At 38.0% G+C, this 20,438-nt stretch overlaps 1 protein-coding gene across 4 annotated transcripts in view; it reads right to left on the reverse strand.

The window, feature by feature from the left end:
* The window catches only part of gsk3ba (glycogen synthase kinase 3 beta, genome duplicate a), a 64,812-nt gene that overhangs the window by 12,369 nt on the left and 32,005 nt on the right, over positions 1–20,438 (reverse strand). For 2 of the 4 annotated variants that reach the window (XM_062069049.1, XM_062069051.1), the window contains exons 4-8: positions 10,037–10,147; positions 6,843–6,973; positions 5,195–5,301; positions 5,017–5,114; positions 4,812–4,907 (exon numbers count right to left, since the gene is read on the reverse strand). In XM_062069049.1, coding sequence (XP_061925033.1) covers positions 4,812–4,907; positions 5,017–5,114; positions 5,195–5,301; positions 6,843–6,973; positions 10,037–10,147 — 543 coding nt within the window. Of the gene's footprint in view, positions 1–4,799; positions 4,908–5,016; positions 5,115–5,194; positions 5,302–6,842; positions 6,974–10,036; positions 10,148–20,438 lie in introns of all 4 variants that reach the window. The other 2 variants (XM_062069048.1, XM_062069050.1) reach the window with 1 other exon arrangement.

Here is a 20,438-nt window from a genome sequence, read left to right on the forward strand (position 1 = left end):
TCCATCCATCTATCCTTTTTGTACCACTTGTCCCTTACAGGGTTGCGGGGGGTGTTGGAGCCTATCTCAGCTGCACACGGGCGGAAGGCGATGTACACCCTGGACAAGTCTCCATCTCATCGCAGGGCCAACACAGATAGACAGACAACATTCACACACCTGACTTCGTGTTGCCTAAAATGCAATATTAAATGACAGTTTTTTGGTAATTAAAAAATTAGACGGTATTACTAACTGTCTGGAATTGTATCACAAATTATCATCTACACCTCCCGCTGCCTCAACAGAGCCAGTGCCATCATCAAGGACAGCACCCACCCTGGGTCTGACCTGTTCCACCTGCTGCCCTCTGGGAAGCGCTACAGGTGCATTAAAACCAAGACGAACAGGCTAAAGAACAGCTTCTTCCCCAGGGCCATAACCACCCTGAACAGACTGCCCCATTGAACCTCATAACTGCCTTCTCTTCGGTGCAATAACCCATTCCACCAACCACCCTGTTTCATGGAGATATTCGTTTACATATTCATTTCACCCACTGTAGAGTGTACATTTGTTTTATCGCACTGTATGGAATGGCCTCAATCTCGTTACCCTGCGTAATGACAATAAAGCTGATTCTGATTCTTCTATACTGTTTACCGTTACATCCCTAGTCCATTAACAAGTAAAAAGTCAAGGGCGGTCACGGCATGTTCTTGCTGCCGATGCTGGTCAATTTTTTAGGGCATTACGGCAAATGACGAGGGCGGTCGCGGCAATTGCTGCGGTTGCCGTGGTTAAAATCAAGCCCTGCCATCATGTAAATCGTGACGAAACTGGTGGGCTGTTTTTTTTTACATTAAAAACAAATAAAAGTAATATAACGTATTGTAGCGTCCAGAAGAAGACACACAAAGTCAGACGCTCTTTTTTAGCTTTTATTGCCAATCACAAAGGGCCCAATTCCAACAAGTATTTCCTACCGTGCACACATGTCCGCCTCCGTGCTTCACTCCTCCACACTCAACACTTCCTCATTTCACGCCGACACGGTGCGTTCACAGACCATCGGAAAAATTAATATCATAACACACCAACACACACTTGAACACTACCAATTAGTTACAGTATGAATGGACATATATAGTTTATAATTTGCGCACTATTGACTAAAGATGCAATGAAAATGTGGCCGCCCAAAAAAATACTTTGATCAGCAGAACAGCGCTACAGAAACCAAATGTTGTGATGACGGAAGTCCACGCACGGCACGGGGTTGTCTGGAGCGAAGGCAGTATGTCAGCGTTGTGTACTTTATTGTATCCGAGATGCAAGATATACCCGCGGACAGCGATCTTTTAAAATGTAAGATGACACTGGTCGCTTTTAAGGAGAGAAAGGCTCGCAGCAGTGCGAAGCAAGTGTGACGTCAGGCTTTCTGCAGCTCGCTTTTTTGTCGAGGACATGGAGCAACAGAAGTGAAGAGTCTCTAAACACGAGTACAGTCTACAATAACACCAGAAATAGATGCTAGATTAGTTGCTAGTCGTTTTAATAAAGAACGAGTGATTGAAAGGTTAGGAGAAATCTCTAGAAAAAAAATTCGTAAAAATCGAAAATAGAGCAAAATTATATTATGTAGGAAAAAAATATATGTCAATACTATAATTAATAACATATTTGTTTTAAATGTATGTGTGCATTTATAAATAGTTGATTTATATAGGCTAGTAAGGTAAAGTTTTGTACCTGACAAGTATCCCACACCTGGGACACAGTCCTGCAGGGCCGCCCCCGGCCGTTTGGTGGACATCCGGACGACAGGGGGCGCCCCGCCCTACCCCCGACGCACACCAGGGGACACCGCCATCCCACCACCTCAGGTGGGATGGAACAATCCATATAACACGTCACAGATGACGTCACACTAACATCACGTGACACCTCTGAGGAAGGCTGCAGAAGCAAGGTAGCCGAAACTTGTCAGGTACAAAACTTTACCTTACTAGCCTATATAAATCAACTATTTATAAATACACATTAGTAGGCTAAATGAACCTCTTTAACATATGTATGTGTGCATGTTTTGCCTTTTAAAGAAATATATGCATCATGACAAATAATGTCATATTTACCACGCCCCAACCACTACAGGTATTTTGGCAATCTAGGGGAAACCCTGCAGTATTAAATACAAAAAATATGTTTTTATGTCATATTTATGAATGTTATTATAAATGAGTTATTCTCTGTTTTATTTTTTTCTGAGGAACCCTGACTCTGGTACCCCATGGAGGTTGTCGGCCACTTAAGACCTCACTGTTGAGTTTGTCCATTTATATTCTTCTAAACTAAACAAAGTTAACGCTAATCAACTAGTATGTTATCCTTTTATCCAAATGAGAATTGATAAGAGAATTGTTAAAAAAAAACGTTAAGCAAAATCAAAATTGGAATCGGACCCAGAAAAATCTTATTTCCCATCCCTAACCATAACTATAACATAACAGGAAGCAGCAAATCAAAAAAGAAGATTGTTTCCATTACATTAATATGGAAGTAAGCCTATTCTCATATTGAGCATTACCTAAATGTAAGACAACTGTAAATATAAGACCTCCCCTCACTTTGGCAGCGCACGGCAGGGGACTGTTGGTTTGCATATATAAAGCTCTATGGTATTGCATTATTTTGAACATGCATACAGTTACAATATGGTACATCATAGGGCTGGGCAATATATCGATATACTCGATATATCGCGGGTTTGTCTCTGTGCGATATAGAAAATGACTATATCGTGATATTAGAGTATACGTTCTCACGCAGTTGCTTTTAGCTGCAGGCATTACACTACAGGCGTTTCTCACTCTTTCTAGTCTCTCCTTCTCACAGAGACATAAACAAGCGCACATTCTTACATACGTCACATACGTACACGTCCTCGCTGAGCAGAGAGGTAGCAGCATGGCTAAAGTTAGCTGCGGTGCGAGTGGTAATACGAGAGAAAGAAGGTGCGAATCTGGTAACAAATGAAGGAAGAATTAATTCCTAAGAAAAACAGCACGGGGTCCATCGTCTGGCGGTGGTTTGGCTTCAAGTGGGAATATGTCGAACAGACAACCGTAATTTGTCAAGTGTGGAGCGAAAGCGTTGCTACAAAAAGTAGCATTACTGCTAATATGTAGCATCATCAGTGTGTGAATGTGTGTGTGTGAATGGGTGAATGTGGAAATAGTGTCAAAGCGCTTTGAGTTCCATAAAAAGGTAGAAAAGCGCTATACAAGTACAACCCATTTACCATTTACCATCATTTGAAAAGTTACCAGCTAGAGAATGAAGAGTGCTTATTCCGCACGTCAACATCTCCGTTCGGTGCTACACCAACAAAATGCAGAGGCAACCATTTCCACATCAACACCGTATGAAAAAAATAGTCCACGACATAAGAAGATAACGTCCGCCGGAACCTACCACATAGCGAAGGACGTACACAATTTGATTTCCCATTATGCAGCTAATTTTTATTTGACAGTTATTGAAATATCTTGTGTGACATCATGCACAGAAGTGCACTTTATTTGTTTTAAACTATTGTAGTGGCGTTCTGTACAAAAAGTGCACTTTAATTTAGTGTTGTTTTGATTTGTCATTTTGAGGACATCATGCACAAAAGTGCACTCATAGCTTGTTTTAAAATGTCTCTGACAATCTTGCACTCTCTGTTTTGAAATGACATGAATGTTTGTGCCACTGCTTAATAACTGTTTAATAAATACAGTGTTGGTCAATTGACTTAGTTGTGATTTCCCTCTCTGCATGAAGTTTAAAATTAGCATATGTTAATGCAGTATGAACAAGAATGTTTTAATGTAGACACATAGAATCATCATACTGCTGTGATTATATGTATCAAGTGTTCATTCAAGGCTAAGGCAAAATATCGAGATATATATCGTGTATCGCAATATGGCCTAAAAATATCGAGATATTAAAAAAAGGCCATATTGCCCGGCCCTAGTACGTCACATACTTTCAGTTTCTCATTACAAAAAGGAGTAGCAAAGCTAATTAAATCTACCCCCTTTCTGTTTAATAACAATGTCAAACAGATGTGTTAGATTGTTCACTTCCTGTACTCAATAAAACATTTAATACAAATAAATATCAAATGTATAAATAGTTGTTTTGTAAGTTGTGATACACATGAGAGGAATACGATTCTCACCTTTCAAAAAGGCTCAATATGTTTACTTTCTTGTACTTTGTAAACAATTTGAACAATTTGTTAAACTGTATCATATAAGTATTACATAATTGAATTCCACATACTGATATACTAAAGGTTTTAAGTGTGGCGCATATATACAAATTAATTAAGGTAGATTTTTCCTTAAGGTGATATTTCTCTTGTTTTGCGTGATTTATGGTCCAATACATATTTTGCTTCATTAAGTATTGAAATATTTCTTGCCACCTTCTGTTGTATAATTTTATATGAGATTTTTAGTTCATTTTATCATCTATCATTACACCTAGAAATGTGTTTAATTTTACCATGTCAATGTTTATTTTGTCTATTTGTCTTTGACTTTCTCTTCTGTTATCCAACAGCATTTTTTTAGTTTTACTCAAAATCAGCTCTAAACAACAAATATAAGATGGCCTGTCTTTTTACAGACAGGTTTTAAATATTGTTTTATTTATTCTGGTCCGATTTTTGTAGATTTGGGGTAATTAAAAAAACAGCATAATGGAAGCACAATGACAACACATGCATGAAGTGACATGTAAGAGAAGTAAAAGGGCTCATGTACCTGTTGACTCACCTTAGTCCATGGATGCGCCTTAATCTGGGGGAATTTGAACTCGGTGTAGTTGGGGTTCATCTCACGGATCTGCTCCCTGGTTGGGGTGCCGAGAACCTGGAATGCACAAGTGAAACACTAATGTGAGTGGAGAGAATGTGATGGCTGGGCTGCCATTTTTAAAATTCCATTGCTTCGGCGGTCCAGTATGTGAGGAGTTCATTACCTTGATAATCTCAACCAATTGATCCACTCCACTGTCGCCAGGGAAGATTGGTTGTCCTAGCAACAGCTCTGCTAGCACGCAGCCGGCTGACCACACATCTGTAGGGAAGGTAGGTTGCATGTTTGAATTATGTCCAATTATGTGCATCTGTAATGTCAAAAGCATGAACCCGGTTTACCTATGCTGGAGGTGTAGTCAGTGGCCCCAAAGATGAGCTCAGGGGCTCGATAGTAGCGAGAGCAGATGTAGGACACGTTTGGCTCTCCGCGGACAAGCTGCTTGGCACTGTGCATGGAACAAAATCCAACACATCCTCAGCGTCAGTGCATTGTTCTACCCAAACAGGACCATTGGTCTCAGTGCCTCCAGGATTTAACTGGCTTGTTTAGGGATTTGTTTGTCGCGGGCTACGACTAACTGATTTGATGGCAGCTTTTTTTCAAAAAGTTGCAACAAAAGTTGCAATGGTTAAAGGCTTATTTTTTACTACCATTGCATCAGCTTGTGATTTTATGAATTTGACATCAGTGTTTTAATTAGTGCTGTCAAATGATTATTTCTTTGATCCGATTAATCACTTTTGAATTTGGATTCATCATTATTAATCACAATAGTTGCTTGCAAAACATAAATTAACTTAAAAAAAGACCCCAATATTTGGACACAAATACATTTATATTTTATTTCCAGAATGTTGTACAAGAAGTTTTTTCAAACATTTTTACAATACTTTACTTGAATGCATATCATTTATTTATTACTTTTCAGATAACCATCAACGTTTAAGGTAAAGGAGCATGTGCGGTCAAAATAAATTGTGTGACTACTCTACCTATATACATGATTAATAGAGGTGGGAGTCTTTAAGCACTTGACAATTCGATTCGATTTGATTCTTGGGGTGATGATTCCATTCAGAATCCATTACCGATTCGACACGATTCTTGTAATAAAATATTTAGTATTCAAATTATAATAAAACATTTTCAAAACAGGTTACAAAAGTTCCTCTACTGACTTATACACGCAGTGTTGGCCTTAAAAACGCCTTTTAAAAAACATTTTTAAAATGTTACTAACAAAAATCACAGAATGTGATCATAATAAAAGAAAATAGAGCAACCCCAACTCCAACCCCATCCCAGCTTCTCAATACTTTATATACAAGTATTTGTAATAAATTCATACAGTAACTAAGAAGACATACAGATACAATAGTAAAAAAGACCAAAATGTTATAAAAGCAAAAGTATAAATCAAAATAATAATAATATTAATATCAATAACAATTATGAAAATATCAATAATAGTTGTTTATTGTTTTTAATCACAAAATTGTACCTAAAAAAAAATTGTGAAAAAAAAAAATTATGATTCGATTTAGAATGGGAATACATTAAAATCACGTTTTTGATGTAAATTGATTTATAGCAACCTAATAATTGATGTGATAATTTTTTGTGATTAATCACGAGTTAAGTCGTTATTTTTGACAGTCATTGTTTGAAGTGTTCTTTGTATTCTTTACCTCAAAAATCCCAGGATTTCAACAAATCTAACAGCTGCGATATTGTTACACATTGCCGTTTACTGTTTATCTACACAAGACAGAAACCGTGGACGCTGGGTTACATTGATCAGTTAAGACAGTTGGCGTGCGCATTTGAGCTCTACTCTGGGTGTGAAAATTGATGATCAACCAAGACGTGCGAGAAAGTTGCAAAGCAGAGCATCATTTGTTGGGATTCGTTGAAATTGTGTGAATTGGCGCAATCACAACATCCTGAAATCCTGGAGGGTCTGATATACAAATAAACCACTCTCACCTGCCAAAGTCACACAGTTTGAGCACAGCCGTCTCTGGATCCAGCAGCAAATTCTGAGGCTTGATGTCCCGATGGCAGATCCCGAATGAATGGATGTAGGCCAGACTTCTGAAAAGCTGGTACATGTACAACTGCAAACAGAGACACACATCATTAACACTAAGCTAAACAATGACTCTATCAAAATCAGTATCTATTACAGCTATTGCATTGGCTATCATTAGACTGAGCGAGTACTGATATTATTTAAAAAATTGGCTGTGAATAACAAAGCTCTGAAAGGGTAAAACTATCATTGAAAATCATCTTGTTGAACTGAGAATATACATGGAATCTAGGGATGTAACGATATGAAAAGTTCACATCACGGTTGCCAACATTATTACGTTTAGCATTATTATCGCGCTTTCATTGAATGTGCTCAAAAAGTACTTATATACACACTGAAATCTTTTAACCAAGTTATTTTGAAAAATAAATACATAGAAAAAACCATACTTGCCAACCTTGAGACCTCCAAATTCAGGAGATTTGGGGGTGTGGGGGCTAGCTAGAATTCACTGAAAGTCAAGTATTTCTTATATATATATATATATATATATATATATATATATATATATATATATATATATATATATATATATATATATATATATATATAAAAGAAATACTTGACTTTCAGTGAATTCTAGCTAAATATAAATATGTATTTTATTATATATATATACATATAAATAAAATAAATACTTGAATTTCAGTGTTCATTTATTTACACATATACACACATAACACTCCTCTCTACTCATTGTTGTATTTGAAAGTGCAATGCTTTGCAGCCAGTAGCACAGCCTTTGAAGGAGCATAGGTATGTGCAGTGTAATATTCTGGGTTGGAGTCAATAACCAGGCGAGGTGATGAAGTTACGTCTCTTTACTTCATACTTCAGAACCGACTCCCACACTTGCCGTCAGGGTGCGCAATACAAGTAAACCATTGGCCAACCAAAAAGTAACCACAGAACACTATAGTGTTCTGTGGTTACTTTTTAAACCGTTGGCCAACCAAAAAGTAACTTTTTGGTTGGCCAACGGTTTACATTGTATTGCGCACCCTGACGGCAAGTGTGGGAGTCGGTTCTGAAGTATGAAGTAAAGAGCGGATGTGACGGGAGGCTGTCTTCACTCAGGTCCGCATGGACCTGGAGGGGGCGTGCCTTAAGTCCGGCTGGAAATCGGGAGAAATTCCGGAGAATGGTTGTCCCGGGAGATTTTCGGGAGAAGCACTGAAATTCGGGAGGGTTGGCAAGTATGGAAAAAAAACACTATTTTGCATGTTTTGTGTTTATTTATGCTTCACTGATGGTGTTTTAGTCTTAGTATTTTATATATTTTAATTGACAGGCTTTTAATTTTTTAAATATTGTTTTTTACTGTAGCGCTTTAAGTTTTATTTAAACAAAAAGCGCATAACACATAAAATGAATTATTTATTATTTCTAGCAGGCATTGTGGCGTCCTACTCTGTTCAGGGATCCTAGAACGCACTATAAAAACACTTAACTTTCTTTTTCCTCTGAGTATAGTACGATTACTCTGTTCTAAGAGAGCACGCTGGTAGGTTCAATGTGCACACTTGAATATCCTATTTGCTTAGACAGCAATGTGTTTCTACAAGTTTAGATTGGGGTATGTTGTTTCTTAATAGGGAAAGACGTTAATGTATTTGGTTTTCATGTTTGCATTTAAGCTTGCGAGCTGGCGCCACTTTGTCCATGAAAGTGCAGTGACCAGTCACGGTTTTTCGATCATTTTAGTTTGAAATGGTAATACTACTATGGCAATTACCGAGGTTATTATTATTACCGTTTATCGTTACAACCCTGAAGTAATCCAAACTATTTCACAAGCCTTTAATAAAAACAGCTCCTCTAACGCCATGTTATTATTATTCGTATTTCCTCAAACAGTGGCCTCTGTTTCAACACCGGCAGATCCATTTCCAATAACATACTGTATGTATTCACCCGAGTATAAGACGACGCCTTTTACAAATAACCTTTTCAATTCAAAGTCAAAGACAGTGTGTATCTTTTGTTATCTTTAGTTAACAAAAGATAATAAATAAAACATTTAAATACATTTAAAAAAGACCATATTTCTTAACTGCTCGATAGTAATTTTCTGACTATCGATCATTAATTAACATTATCTTAAAATAGCTCTGTTTTTGATAGCTTGCCGACAACCTGCATCTCTTCTGGTCTCTTGTGTGTTTGTGTGTGTGACAGAAAGAAAAGCTCAGTCACTTGAGGAGATGTTGGTTTGTATTGATTGATTGATTGATTGAGAATTTTATTAGTAGGTTGCACAGTGAAGTACATATTCCGTACAATTGACCACTAAATGGTAACACCCGAATAAGTTTTTCAACTTGTTTAAGTCGGGGTCCACTTAAATTGATTCATGATACAGATATATACTATCATCATAATACAGTCATCACACAAGATAATCATCAGGGTATATACATTGAATTATTTACATTATTTACAATCCGGGGTGTGGGGTGTGGGATGTGGAGGGAGGGGGGGGAGGGGGGGGTTTGGTTGTTATCATCACTTCAGTCATCAACAATTGAGAACAGAGAAATGGACATTGAAACAGTGTAGGTCTGACTTGGTAGGATATGTACAGCAAGTAGTGGACATAGAGAGAGAGAGAGAGAGAGAGAGAGAGAGAGAGAGAGAGAGAGAGAGAGAGAGAGAGAGAGAGAGAGAGAGAGAGAGAGAGAGAGAGAGAGAGAGATCAGAAAGCATAAGAAAAAGTATCTACATTTGATTATTAACAATCTGGGGAGGGTGTTAGTTTAGTTTGTATGCGTATTAATCTAGACCTCGAATACATACCAACGCTTTTATATTCTGGACCCATATGATTGAATACTATATTTTACACTTCAATACAAAATACAATTTTAATTGAAATCTGTATTAGTGGAAATGTTTTTATTCAAATTATGCATTTTAAACACATAAAAGCACCTTATCAATTAATCACCTTCATAGATGCCTGTACTCTTTGAAATTCAGTAAATAAACACATCTTGGCCACTAGATGAGGAAATGTGTGGTATAAATGTTTTCCTATTCCTACCACAAATTGAGCCAGCACTAATGACATTTAATCATGGTGTACCTTGACATAAACCATCGGCAGGGTCTGCTTGGCTCGGCTGTAGTGTCTGGCTACTCTGTAGACCGTCTCAGGAACATAATCGAGAACAAGATTCAGGTATACTTCGTCTTTCTGTTGAGACAGAAGAGAAAAACAAAATCATTACATATTGTACTGCATGTGTATGCACATAAATTGTAATTTGAGATGCATAAAATCACACGTAATGGTGATGCCCATTCGCATCACCAATTATATGAAATAGTTCCCGTTTCCTTCCCCCCTCTGGGACTCATGGTGTCATGATGAATGAAGCAGCTTCAGCGCTGATGTAAATGACATTTTTCCACACCAGAGTCTAACTGGGGGTCCATTGTGTAGTCTTCACCCCCCTCGAAGGCAGGAAACACACACGCATGCGTCATAACGTCCTATACTACAAGAGAGCCTGCAGACATGATATTTCCTCCTTCCCAGGTTGGAGGTGGCAGCCGGTGACGGAGGCCGCCGCACGTTCTAATCTGGAGCATGCTGACCCTTGAGGGCGGCTGGAGCTGCTGTATTATTCTGAGACTTCCTTTTCCTTTTGGTCCAGAATGGAGCTTGGCCTGCATTGAGACTAGTCTATTTTTGTACACTAACGGCCTGATTTGCTAAGATCTAAATACCCTGTGCTAAACAGTGTGCGCAATCTATAAAATAGCGTGTACTATTAGTGGATGTGTTGCACGTGATCTACCAACACTGCAATTAAAATGCGCCGCAGACTGCCTTCTTTAAATGAGGATTTTGTGTGTACTGTACGGCAGTGGTCCCCAACCACCGGGCTGCACAAGAAATAATTTTTTTTTTTTTTTAAAAATTAAATCAACATAAAAAACACAATATATACATTATATATCAATATAGATCAATACAGTCTGCAGGGATACAGTGCATTTACTGCACATTCAAAATATCATGCTCCTATCTGTGGTGTTTATTAATGTTTTCAAACAAAAAAAATACATGTACCACTTTTTATGGGCATTTTAGAAGCAGTCGTGCAGTGCATCTACATTTACACCACTTTTTTTCTTTTTTACTGCTGAAGGTGCATGGGAGGGAGGCTGCAGTTACTGTGCTAAGAATGCAAAAAATGCATACTTCAAGAAGTTTTTATCTTTAGGATATATGTTAGTAATATATATTCTATGTGAAAAAACAAACATTAAAAAAGTATTAAATGACGCAAATCACATCATTTGTGAAGTGAAGTGAATTATATTTATATAGCGCTTTTTCTCTAGTGACTCAAAGCGCTTTTACATAGTAAAACCTAATATCTAAGTTACATTTAAACCAGTGTGGGTGGCACTGGGAGGAGGTGGGTAAAGTGTCTTGCCCAAGGACACAACAGCAGTGACTAGGATGGCGGAAGCGGGGATCGAACCCGGAACCCTCAGGTTGCTGGCACGGCCACTCTACCAACCGAGCTATACCGCTATACCATATTTGAATAGGTTTTAATCAGCCCCTAAAGGGGAACTGCACTTTTTTGGAATTTTGCCTATCGTTCACAATCATTATGACATGACAACGGATGTATTTTTTTTAAAATGCATTTTAACTCGTAAATAAATGAGCTCAAAAGTCCGCTTACGATGGAGTTTGTGGGAGCCGCTGTATTCTGCCTATAAAGCTCTTAAAACGACACACAAACACCTCTATTAAGGTTTTATGTACAGTACATTATGTAAGTATATATGTAATGTCATAACAGGCACATTCATAACATAATTTAATATTTACGTATTTTACTAATTTTAAGCATATTTGAAAAGCGCATCACAACGTTCCCTTTTTTTCAACTACATCACCGTTTACTGCTCATTGCAGACTTTATGAGCGCCAACAAACTTAATGAAACATCACTTACTGTGCAATGTCTGCTGTCATTAGAATGCTGACTGAAAGAATTGTGTTATATCGATGAAGAAAGACTCAGAATCCTCGCAAATAAAAGGGGGGCGGAACCAAGCGCCTTTTCGTGTCGCTCTTGCTTTTTTCGGGTCTAAACTGGCTGTCAAAGTGTACCAACTTGTCAAAATATGTCCTTATCCTTCTAGTATATAGGTGAGAGGCATCATTTATGATCTAGAATAAAGTTTGACTCGCAGGGAAACGAGGAAGCAGCTCATCAGTAGATCATGTCAACATTGGCACACAAGCTTGTGATCACGGCGCCACTATAAATAGTTTGTCCCCGTTGGCACTTATAGTAACAATATCACTAATACTTGGTTAATATTCCAGTCACAAAATGTAAATGGATTTTACTGATGGTTTTTGGATGGTTAGTTTTTTAGTTTTATGGGCAGAATAGAGGACCTTCTATTGGCTCTCCTGTAAACAAACGTTTATTTACGAGTTAGAATGCATTAAAAAAAATGCATCCCTTGTCATGTCTTTCATAATGATTGTGAACGATAGGCAAAATTTAAAAAAAAGTGCTGATCCCCTTTAAGTCCTCTAGTAGCCATAACATTCTAAAAGAATGTTGCTGAATGGACAATGTGTCTAAAATACTTTTTTTTATTTTTGACCGCCCAAATATGTTGAAACGTACACGTAGGACGGAGAATTCTCTGTCCAATGTGTGTCTTTGCAGCGCCAGCAGTCCTCTCTCACAGCTGAGTGCATCTGTGTCAGTTTGCACGTCCTTTTCAGATGTCGTAAATAAAACGCAAAATGGTGATGAGTGTTGATAAATCACATTGCGTGTCCTGTATAATATATTTGCACTTTCTCCTCCCGGTATTGTGGCCGTTTTAAAATATTCAGCATATTAATGAAGACAGAGACGCCAAATTAATCGCATCCATTATTCTGCTCACTTCACACGCAATCCACTTTGCAAAGGTTAAAAAGTAAATCAGCTTTGCGTGTTCTATCAAGTTTTCACGTGTTTCAGTACATGCAAACCTTTAGTAAATCAGGCCCTAAGACTGCAAATGATCATTTCTAAAATATGTATTTTCTATTGTGTTGCATCTTTAGCAGGAAAATGCAAATTTGCAACATCGATAACACTGGAACTCTCCAAAAAGACACAAATGTGGGGACTAGCTGGAGAAGTCATGATGAGCATCAATTCCCAAACAGCCTTTTGTCCACAAGTCGCTTCAGCTGAACATTTATCAGCAACTGGAGTCCCCTATTAGTGCGTGTGTTGTAGACACCCATTGATAACATTTGTAACTACTAGAGAGCTGCCGCTATATTTAGCCTAGCAACAGCAATGACTCCCTTCCTGCCTGGCTACAAAGCTACTTACTTCGCTCCCTCCTAATAGGTTAGCCAGGCAGTGACCCGATTGGCCCATCGCAACTAAATTATTCAACCTTTAATTTGCTGGTAAAGAAATCACTGCTCGCACCTATACAACAAGCTCAGCTGTGTATCAATGTGCGATGTTGAGTGAAATGAAGGCAGCATCCCAAACACAGCCAGTTGCACATGTGGTAATGGTAGGATAACAAGGCGGGTCAAAATAAGGAAAAAATAAGTGGGTTTGCATCATTTTTCCTCACTCCTGTTTAATGGAAGCCTTTTCATTCACACGGACCAGCAAAAATGACCAAATGAACAATTTCCCTTGTGGATCATTAAAGTTTGTCTAAGTCTAAGTCAAAAACGATGTAATATCCATGCCATGTCAGTAGTTGTTGATTATTGTTAGTATAAACATCCTTTTGAATACCTTTCATCAGTGTATTACATTTTAACATATGTATGTGATAGGACTATATTTGTGGCAAAGTCAATAGGCCCTTTTCCACCAAAAGTTCAGGAACTTTAGGTCCCTAAAACCTCTAGTGCCTGGAACTATAGGTTTCTGTAAAAGTGTGTGGTTTTATTAATTTCACCGTTCAGAGTAGGGACGGCGTGGCGAAGTTGGTAGAGTGGCCGTGCCAGCAATCAGAGGGTTGCTGGTTACTGGTGTTCAATCCCCACCTTCTACCATCTTAGTCACGTCCGTTGTGTCCTTGGGCAAGACTTTCACCCTTTCTCCTGATGGCTGCTGGTTAGCGCCTTGCATGGCAACTCCCGCCATCAGTGTGTGAATGGATGAATGTGGAAATACTGTCAAAGCGCTTTGAGTACCTTGAAGGTAGAAAAGCGATATACAAGTATAACCCATTTATCCTTTTTTTATACAAATCAGGCTGATGACGTATGGAGGAGTGGTTTAGTATATTTCTACATTGATCCCATGTAAATAAACAGACAATATTTAGTATTTTTTCTTATACAAAAGTATAAATAAATGAAATACAAAGCAACAATATACAAAACAATATGATTTAAAAACAAAGTGTACCAGATTTTATATAAAAATTGAGTTAGGCTTTTGTCCTCAGTGTTCAACAGTCAGACTGTCATCCCCTCAGTAAATGATGAATTCATAAGGGTCAGGCGAGTCCTTGTGGTATGTTTCAGCTGTAAATAACAATATATAAAGAATAAATGTCCGTGTTTATCTCACGGCGACAAAACGAACATATCGGATTCAGCGTTAGCTTGTTAGCACTCGGTTCACTCAGGTTGAGACTAATCCAGTTGCATGTATTCTTACAGCATGTAACAATAAAAAGTGAATATTTAATGTCATTAAATGTGACTCGTGTACTGCCTCCTTTATTTCACATTTATCCTTCGAAGTCTCAGAGTAGTAAGCAGCTGAGGGAGGTGTGGCTGAATACTTTATATGCCTCTCTAAATATGTTGAAAAGAGTCCGTCCAATTCAAGTAGCTTGGCGAATCGAAATTAAGTTTGTAAAAAAAATAATTAACAGCTTTAAACGGTATAGTAGTTGAAAGACTTCCGCACACAGATGTCCCACAAAAGTTCTTACAGGTCGAAAGTTCCTTTTGTTCTTCTTTCGCTATATTGTCAAGTATTTTGTAATAGAAATACATAAGAAATAAGAAACAAAACAAGTCGTCGCGCATACTGTATAGTGTTAGAAACGCCCCAACTGTGTTCAACCAATCAGCATTCGACAGCGCAGTCAGCCCTTCGAAAGTTCCTAAGGAACTTCCAAAAGTCCCAACTCTCTGGCAGGAACTAAAAAAAGTTCCTGAAGAACTAAATCTACCCGGATAGTTTTTGGTGGAAACACAGGGGGAACTTAATTTACGGGATAGTTTGAAAAGTTCTTGAAAAAGTTCCTGCGTTGTAGAAGAGCCTATTGTACACTTTGCTGGAGAAGTGTCGGCAAAAAACTGTGCTGTGGTGGTAATCATGTGTGAAGACACAAGTTTGTACTCTATTTTAACAAACATTGTTAAAAGTAATGAAAGTGTCGAAACGTGTGACAAAGGTGCTCCTAAGCCACTAAATACAATGTGATATGCATGCCAGCCCAGTAGATGGCAATGTCACTTACTTACTGATTTAAACTGTCTTTTGAATAGCGTATGTGTGTGTTTAAGATTTGACGTAAGTAAAGTGACTCCCTATAGAGGTGTGTTAAATGTAAATTTTGCTCTGGAAGTCACAAATGTCACATACACAAATGGCTAAAACAAAACAATTTGTATTAATTTCCAAATAAAATGCAATGCAAAAACTGCATCCATTATATGCTATCCATTTAGTTTGTATCTCACACACAAGCTTTACTGCTTCAGTGTTTAAAGGCAATCAAAGTGCTTCAGTCAAAACCACAACATGCATTTTGACCCAGTCGCCTTGTGTTTGAACATTAAAATATTACACAAATGGCGATTGGGTCCCAGCGGTGTGGGTCAAGCAGGCCGTGTAGCATTAGTTACATAAGACCACCTAAACACGTGCGCACACAGGGTTTGTACACAATTTCCAAGAAAATAGACGCCATAATTTATATTATCATAAATTTGATACCCAACTGGTGTCTCAGTATATCTTGCTTACTCGGGTTGGGTTGTTAGAAAAACAAATGGCTACAAATTGAAGCACTTGTGCTAAAGAGGGAGTAGTCAGTCGCACAGCTGCACCAAGCGTGAACGCTTATCCAAACCTGACCTGACCTTATCTTATCTCAGCGCGCTACCCAAACCCCTCCCAGCGTCTCATGTGCACATCTGTCAGTGATCCATCAGCCTGTCTGCAACCATTGCCCACGTAAAGTCATTGTGTTTAGACACAGCTTAAAAACTTTTGGGTATGAAGCTTCATACAGTCTCTATAATTAGAAAATGTAGTTGTCAAATTAACGACCTGCGCAATTTAAGACAGACTTAAACCCTATCTTTACAGGCTGATTGACCTTCTCAATCCATCTATTCATGTTGGTACTGTATCTCAGTGGTCCCCAACCACCGGGCCGATTGGTACCGGGCCGCACAAGAAATAAAAAAAATAAAAAAAATATGTATATATTTCTTTTTAATTAAATCAACGTAAAAAACACAATATATACATTATATATCAATATAGATCAATACAGTCTGCAGGGATACAGTCCGTAAGCACACATGATTGTATTTCTTTATGAAAAATAAAAAAATACAAAAAAATAATACAAAAATACCACCCCACAAGGAATGGCTAAATCAGGCTAGAATTAAGGTTTTAGAATGGCCTTCCCAAAGTCCTGACTTAAACGAGTGGACAATGCTGAAGAAACAAGTACATGTCAGAAAACCAACAAATTTAGCTGAACTGCACCAATTTTGTCAAGAGGAGAGGTCAAGTAATTGCCTGTCATTTGTTTGATGATAATTGAACTTTGAGGATATCTGTATTACATGTATGCTAACATGTCTTCAAAAACATTTTGTGCACAACTCATTTACCCCTTGGGAGTGTGTAACATTTTTCAGATGACTGTAGCTCTCCTTTGATTGACACATTTGCTGTACACCAAGGCATGCAACTACATGGCAAAGGTCATGGGTCTTAAGACCAAAGCTCTGTAAAGGAAGGAGGAAAGTTAATGACATTGCACGAGAGCTTGGTTTATCCATGTGCCTGTGAGCAGCTAAGAGAGACTATTGCTACCATGTCTAAGCATCCCATTGACTTAAACCCAAATCGGCTTATGACTAATTAAACAGGCAGTCGTCGTAAATTGGTAATTAAAATCCTTCAGTGACTATCTATAATTTAGCTGTGATTCCAAAAGGTCAACCCATACATGGGGTTAGGAGAGGGGTGGAGCTTAGAGCATGGAGGAAAGTTCTATAATTAACAGGCGCCCCAGCCTGGTCGTCTTTAGTTATAGGCCCCAAAGCATTTCAAACTTATTGAAATCTCTAGCGGCCATCTTTTGGCTGTCATAGGTGTGCAGTAAGGAAGCATTACTCACTGCAGCGTCATGGATAAACTTCCATGCATGTGTGTGCCCGTGTCTATATTTGACACAGAAACTGTTTGCCAGCTAGCCCAGTGACGCCGGACAGCCTTGCCGTCTCCGAGAGACCACCGACGCTCGACAGAGACAAGTCAGGTTACAGGGACTTCCCTATCCGCCAGGTGCTGAGGGTGTAAGGCTACACAGCGATAACAGCTGGGTTCACACCCCTGCTGGCAGACCAGTGGACAGAATATAGAATGAACAGCTAGTGCCATACATCGGACATGTGTCAAAATTATAGTGGTTCGGTTCCCTGTCATTCATTCATTTATTCAATGACTGACTATTGATAAGTCAAGGGTGCATCTTAAATACAACTCTTACAAGACAGCTGCACTTTTTTGGAATTGTGCCTATCATTTACCATCCTTATGTAAGACAAGCACAAATATGTTTTTCTTTTTTATGCACTAACTAGTAAATACACGCTAGAAAAAAACAGCTAACAATGTAGCCAATGAGAGTCGCTCTATTCCGCTTATAAAGCGCTTTGAAAAACATCCAAACACCTACACGCAAAAAGCTGCTGCCTGACCAGGGCTCAGACAATATGCAGAGACTCCTCCCACCCCCACCAAGGACTGTTTTCACTGCTGGACTCTAGAAAGAGGTTCTGCAGCCTCCGTAGCAGAACCTCCAAGTTCTGTAACAGCTTCTTCCTTCAGGCCATCAGACTCTTGAACGCATCAAAATAATCCCCTCAATTCCCCCCCAAAATTGATTAACTCGCTGGAATATAAAGACAATATAACATACATTCATAAACGTGGATGCATATGCAAAAGTGCAATATATTTATCTGTACAGTAATCTATTTATTTATATCTGCACCTTATTGCTCTTTTATCCTGCACTACAACGAGCTAATGCAACAATGTTCTTATTTTTACTGCAAAGTTCAAATTTGAATGACAATAAAAGGAAGTCTGAAGTCTCTAAGTCTCTACACCAACGTTTTATATACATGTTGTAAGTATGTATGCCATGTAGTAACAGGCACATTCATAATAAGTTATTTTACATAGTTTGCTCATTTTAAGCATACGGCAGTGTATTCATTTCACAGACACATTACAATGTTCGTTTTTCCCTTCAACAATAACAAATACGACATTCTAATCATGGCAGACTTCATGAAAGATAAATACGACCACTTTGAGACGAATTATGATCCAGAACATTATATTTTTCAGCCTGAATATATGGAAGATTCTCTACAAATCTTAGAAGCTATGTGCGAAACAAATGCAGCTTCAGTGAAACACCATCGCATCATGTAGCAGTATTTCTAAGTACTAAACAAGATATACAGTTGATGAACACAATAAAAAAAACACTTACTGTACAATGTCTGCTCCTACTGGGAGGCCGACAGATGGATAGTCATATATTCCTGTTTAGATGAAGATTTAATCATAATCCTCATGAAGGGTTAAAAAAAAAAAAAAAAGTGCCGCAAACGAGCGTTTTTTCCCGTGTCCTTCTCGCCATCCCAAGGTCTACTTTCCAGGTGAGAGGCATGATTTATAATGTAGAATTAACTTTCTAAAGCCCTGAAGCAATGCAACATCAGCAGAAGCTTGCCGGCTCAATATGTCAATATAGCAGCATAAGCTAGTTAGCACTCTGTGAACAATGAGCCGCTAAATATATTTTGTCAGAGTTGGGGCTTACAATAATACGATCGCTAATACCTGGTCAATATTCATGTCACGAAATGTAAATGTATTATTGTTGGCGGTTTTTGAATGTTTTTTTAGACGGTTTTATGAGCAGAATAGGGTACTCCAATTGACTGCATTGTTAGCCACCTCGTACATGTTGTATTCAACGGCTTAGTGTGTATTTAAAAAACAACAACACTGGGAGTCAAATGTATTGTACATGCAAATTCACATATACTCACACACATACATACAGACATACATAGGTACCTACGCTCCCACATACATATACAAATAAATACAGTACATATTTACACACTCAAAGTTCGTACATCCACACGCACATTCATTATACAAACATACTGTATACACATACTGTACATATACATTCACTGTAAAAACATACATATACACATACTGTACATATACACTCACTGTACAAACACACATACACATACTACACATATACATTCACTGTACAAACACACACTTACATATACTGTACATATACATTCACTGTACAAACACACATATACACATACTGTATATATACATTCACTGTTCAAACACACATACTGTATACACATACTACACATATACATTCACTGTACAAACACACACATACATATACTGTACATATACATTCACTGTACAAGCACACATATACACATACTGTACATATACAAGTACATATGCACACATACACTCATGCACATAATCACGTTTCATCAAACATATATTAACGTTGTTGCCCTAGGGTAAACTGGGTATAACACATGGCACACTGACAAAGCTTAACCTATTGTTACTATAACAATCTACAAGGTTAATGTAGGTTGCTTCTCTTTTTCCCCCTCCATTTTTCTGCATTCTTTCGTATCTCAAGTTATCATTACGTATATGTACTGTTGCATTTGAACAATTGTATTGTTGATAATAAAGGTAAAGTATTGGTATTGTTTATTATCAATAGCACTATTTCTATTGGTATTCATATTGCTCCATTTTTAGTGTAATAATGCTCATTGTCATTTCTGTATTTTTTTATTTTTATTTTCGCTAACTGCTTATTTGCTATTACTTTTACCATCATATTTGTACATGTCGTATTTGCTGATGTTGCTCTGTTGTTGTTGTTGTGTTTGCTGTTGTTGTTTTTGTCTCTCTGTCTAATCCCCCTCTTGTCCCCACAATTCCCCCCTCTGTCTTCCTTTTTCTCTCTTTCTATCCCCTCCTGCTCCGGCCCGGCTGCACCAAATGATAATATAAATACATTTAATAAAGTCAAAATACAAGTAAGGCAACAAGAGAAGTATCCTACACTTCTCTTTTGTAAAGTAAATCTGAACAGCCGATATGGGCATCTACATCTGC

Source organism: Entelurus aequoreus, linkage group LG14 (assembly GCF_033978785.1).
Source record: "Entelurus aequoreus isolate RoL-2023_Sb linkage group LG14, RoL_Eaeq_v1.1, whole genome shotgun sequence".
Classification (NCBI taxonomy): Eukaryota; Metazoa; Chordata; class Actinopteri; order Syngnathiformes; family Syngnathidae; genus Entelurus; species Entelurus aequoreus.